Consider the following 4330-nt stretch of genomic DNA (forward strand, 5'->3'; position numbering starts at 1 on the left):
CATTTCCTGGGCCTGGCGCAGGGGGGCAGTCAGACAGATATTTTGTGAAGCCACTAAGGAAATCGTAGTTCATATAATGGCCTGTTGTGGCGCTGTCATTGGACCCAGAAAAACCCATAGCCCCATAGAAGTCCATGTATTTGGGCCCAACTTCACCTAGATTGTATTACCTTAATAAACATGGTCATGAATACTTTCTGCTTCCAGTCACTAGTTTAAAGTCTCATTTCTAATGTCATAATATTCTTTTTGGAAAATTATGGTCCCATTAATTAAAAAAATTACCATAAAGTTGCGTATGTTCTGAGGGGCGTGGCTACCGTTACAGTCTATGATCGGGATTCCCCTCCCACTCGAGTCAAAATAAAAACCAACGGAGAAGAAGGGGGGAAGTCCCGCCTCGTTGTCTGGGCCAGCCAATGGCCAGCTGGGCCAAAACGGAGCCAGCCAATGGCCAGCTGGGCCAAAACGGATCTAGAAAGATGGCGACTTACAGTGCAGGAATAACCAAGGGGCCAGCTAGGCACTCCAATGTTGAAGCGCTGGGCCCTAGTGGTAAGAGGAAGGACTGCAGGCAGACCCGTGGATTCTTGACGAGGAAACCCCGTGCAACCAAGTTCTCAATGTTAAAGCCCAGCTGCACTTCCGCTACTGAATCAGCGAAAAAATGCGGAAATAGACGGTACTTCCGGCAGCCTTCCGGGTGCTTCAAAACGCCACTGAGCAACTTCCACTGACATGAATAGCGGAGGGGGCGGAGCTTCGCGCCAGTTTAGTCTCTATCCTTTTAATACTCTATGGGAATAACAGGCTTCATTTTACGTCCATGTTAGACCCGGGGAACGCTTTGTCCATATTTTTTACTGTCTATGGCCTGGCGTCGTCATGAAAGGGGGCGGGACTGCGACACTCTATAGGCCCGTTTTTATTAGCGTTTTTTATACCCAAATTTGTGCATGTACAACTTCCTGGTCTCAACTGCGCATGTTTCTTTCCTTCCATGGAGCACCATGGAGCAACATGGCGTCGCCCGTACGGTCTTCGCGTCTCGTCCTCTTTAGACCACAAGCCCTCCACAAGATGACAGCAGTGCTGACATTGTGTAAATACTTGTGTAGTGTATTCATTTTCTGCCCCCGTAGATGTTGTATTATCCATCCATCTTCAACCGCTTATCCACCAGAGAGCTCCAGATTTCCCTCTCCAGGGCAACATAAGTGACTTCCTCCTGGGGGATCCCTAGCCGCAATTTGCAACTCTAGATTTTTTTATAATGGGATGAATCTAGAGTTGCAACAAGCTCCATCCACTTCCTATTCATAATTTTTGGTTTGTGATCTGCTTGTCTTAAACGATGTTAAACTCACCAACATTGCAGCTGCAGTGCCTGCAGTCCAAGCTTGAATTATCCTCTTTCAATCTGCCGAGTTTGTTTTTCATAAAAATCCCCCGTAGACATGTTATGAGCTACTTTCTGTCAAGACATCCTCTGCAAATGATTATTTTTTTAAGTGTTGCAGTTTGGAAGCACTCGTTTCTGTTAACGGGTCGCGCTGCTGCCTCATTATGTGCAAATTCGAAACAGGTTGAACGCAGGGCCGTTCAGTGACGTACGACGAGTGCTTCCAAACTCCAGCACTTAGAAAAATAATCACTTGCAGAGGATGTCTTGACAGAAAGTAGCTCATAACATCTCTACGGTGGATTTTTATGAAAAACAAGCTCGGCAGATTGAAAGAGGATAATTCAAGCTTGGACTACAGCTGCAATGTTGGTGAGTTTAACGTCGTTTAAGACAAGCAGATCGCTAACCAAAAATGATGAATAGGAAGTGGATGGAGCTTGTTGCAACTCTAGATTCATTCAACCCATTGTAAATCTAGAGTTGCAAATTGCGGCTAGGGGATCCCGAGACGTTCCAAGGCCAGTGAGTCGATGTGTTTCCACCAACTGCGCCTTGGTCAGCCCTGGGGTCTCCTCCCAGTGGGACATGCCTCGAGGACCTCCCTAGGGAGACACCAGAGAGGCATTCTAACCATATGCCCGAACCACCTAAGCTGTCTCCTTTCCAGGCGAAGAAGCAGCGACTCTACTCTTGAGTCTCTCTCGTGTAACTGAACTTCTCAGCCTTCTCAGCCTACTTCTCAGCCACCAAAACTCATTTTGGCCGCTTGTATTCGTGACCTTATTCTTTCGGTCATGAGTCATGATTAAAAAAACTTATATATAAAAAAAGTCAAATGATCTATTGCTTGTAGGCATATTATAGACAGGATGCAAATTCAACAGCTATTTATCCGGCTATCAGTTGCATTTAGAGCTGAATTATTAGGTCCCTCAGTGTGTTTGCCGGTGTCAGTGAAATGGTGAAAATAGACGCCCCAATTTGGTATTAATTTATAATACTGTACTGTATATTGATCACATGAACACTACACACAATAGCCTAATAAGTCTTACCATCTGATGAGGACACGCAGTATGAATTAAATCTAGCTGTGTCCAGAACAGATCCATTCCCCATTCCGACATAGGATAGTGATGTTTCCCCTCAGTAATCAACATCCATCGGATAAGTAGGCCTATGCCTTGGATTCCAGCATTGACACATTTACACATTGTTTACAACCAGCTTAGTGAATCAGCCTAATGAAATCATCCTACTTTTCACACCTTGACTATTGTTGCAATGATATTGACTTAATACTTAATACTTAATACTCAATAGTCTCCAAATTGTACTGAAATTATTCTGCATCACCCCACCTATAAGGAGTAGGCTCTATACATTGTTTTTAATCACTGCAACCTTAATTTTATTGATAGACTTATTTGATTGCCTTAATGTTTTTATTCTCACTGTGCTTTATGTCATGTTTATGTTATGTTTATGTGTGTTTTTACCTGTTGCAAATGTTATTAGATTTTTCTTCTGTAAGGCCCTTTGTTTTTATATTATTATTATTATTGGAGCAGTTTTAATGAACCACTTAAACCCAATATAGTTTGTTGACCGGTGTTCCCCCAGAGGCTTGTATACTTGGTCCCCTCCCATTTCCCTCTACAATTGTTTTCGGTCAAAATAGCCGATTTACATGTGTTGTGAGCTTGTAGATCGGTTATTTTCACAGAATGTTTGCCTTGAATAGGGTTCTAGGGGTCATGTGGTTTTTTAAGTGTGATAAATGTTGTCACAGAAATAAATGCATCATAATCCGTTCTTTGTTTTCCCCATTAAAACAACTTTATTAAGATCAGTTCATCTCCTGATATTTAAACTAGTAATAGGAATCCATGATGCGCCTCATGCTCATGAACCTCATGCTGCTGTCCATGCCCATGTTCTGGAAGTTCCTGTACTCGCCAGGCCTCATGTACATCTGCCTGCCTCTGTATTGGGCCTGCTCGTACATCAGCCAGTGGCCGTCCATCACGTTGCAGGACATGCAGTTGTTCATCTGGTAACGGTCCATGATGTTGTCACAGTCGTCCATCATCTCGTGCATCTGTCCGCCGAAGTTCTCCCTCTCGTAGATCTTCATCCTGTAGTTGCCCCTGTGCATGGGGATCATACGGCAGGACTTGATGTGGTCCCTCATGCCCATCATGCTCATGTGGTCGGCGTACTCGCCCCTCCTCATGAAGTACTGGTTGCCCATGTAGTTGTTGCGGTCGTACACCATGAAGCAACCCCTCTCCACCCTGCAGGAGTGGCACCTGTTCATGTAGGAGGACATGTCAGAGCAGTCGTTCATGCACTCATAGGAGCGGCCCTGGAAGTTCTTCTCCTCGTAGAAGATGATCTTACTCATCATGTTCATGCCGGAAGTCATCTTTGTGTGAGAGTTGTTTCAGCTGCTGTTGCTGCTGCTACTGTTGCTGTGGCTGTGGGTGAACTGACTGACTTCCTACCTGCCTGAAGTCATCCTTTTATACAGTACCACCAGCAGGTCAGTACAGTACTGTGTCCACTCCCAGCCCAGGCAGCTGCCCTGACACAGCAACATTCAATAAAAGAGCATAGAGCTCAGCTGAGGTTGTTCAGTGTTTTTCCACCTCAAATAACCTTGAAAAGGCTGTTTCTCTGACGGCACAAAGCCTGCACCATTACGACAATGCAGACAACAAGGAGTGCAAGGCTGCGCAGTTCCGGCGGCTGTACGTCCGGGGCGAGGTGGTAAAGGGGCGACTCGTTTGGTATTCCTTCATTGTCCCTTATTGCCTATGTACTCAGCCTATCAGAATGCTTGTTACATTCCAAAATCACTTTCTGACAATGCTTTTCAATGGGAAGGCATAATTTCCCCCCCCCCCCCCCCCCCCCCGTTCC

At 45.2% G+C, this 4330-nt stretch overlaps 1 protein-coding gene across 1 annotated transcript; it reads right to left on the reverse strand.

Moving 5' to 3' along the window:
* Positions 1 to 3278: 3278 nt before the first annotated feature.
* Positions 3279 to 4045, reverse strand: LOC310865043 (gamma-crystallin M2-like; the record flags this gene model as incomplete). Its single annotated transcript, XM_083773988.1, has 1 exon — positions 3279 to 4045. Exon 1 carries the CDS (start codon positions 3831 to 3833, stop codon positions 3279 to 3281), a length of 555 nt encoding a protein of 184 aa, XP_083630114.1. The 5' UTR covers positions 3834 to 4045.
* Positions 4046 to 4330: the final 285 nt, after the last annotated feature.

This window comes from Protomyctophum parallelum, assembly GCF_964188405.1.
Source record: "Protomyctophum parallelum genome assembly, chromosome: 9".
Lineage (NCBI taxonomy): Eukaryota > Metazoa > Chordata > Actinopteri > Myctophiformes > Myctophidae > Protomyctophum > Protomyctophum parallelum.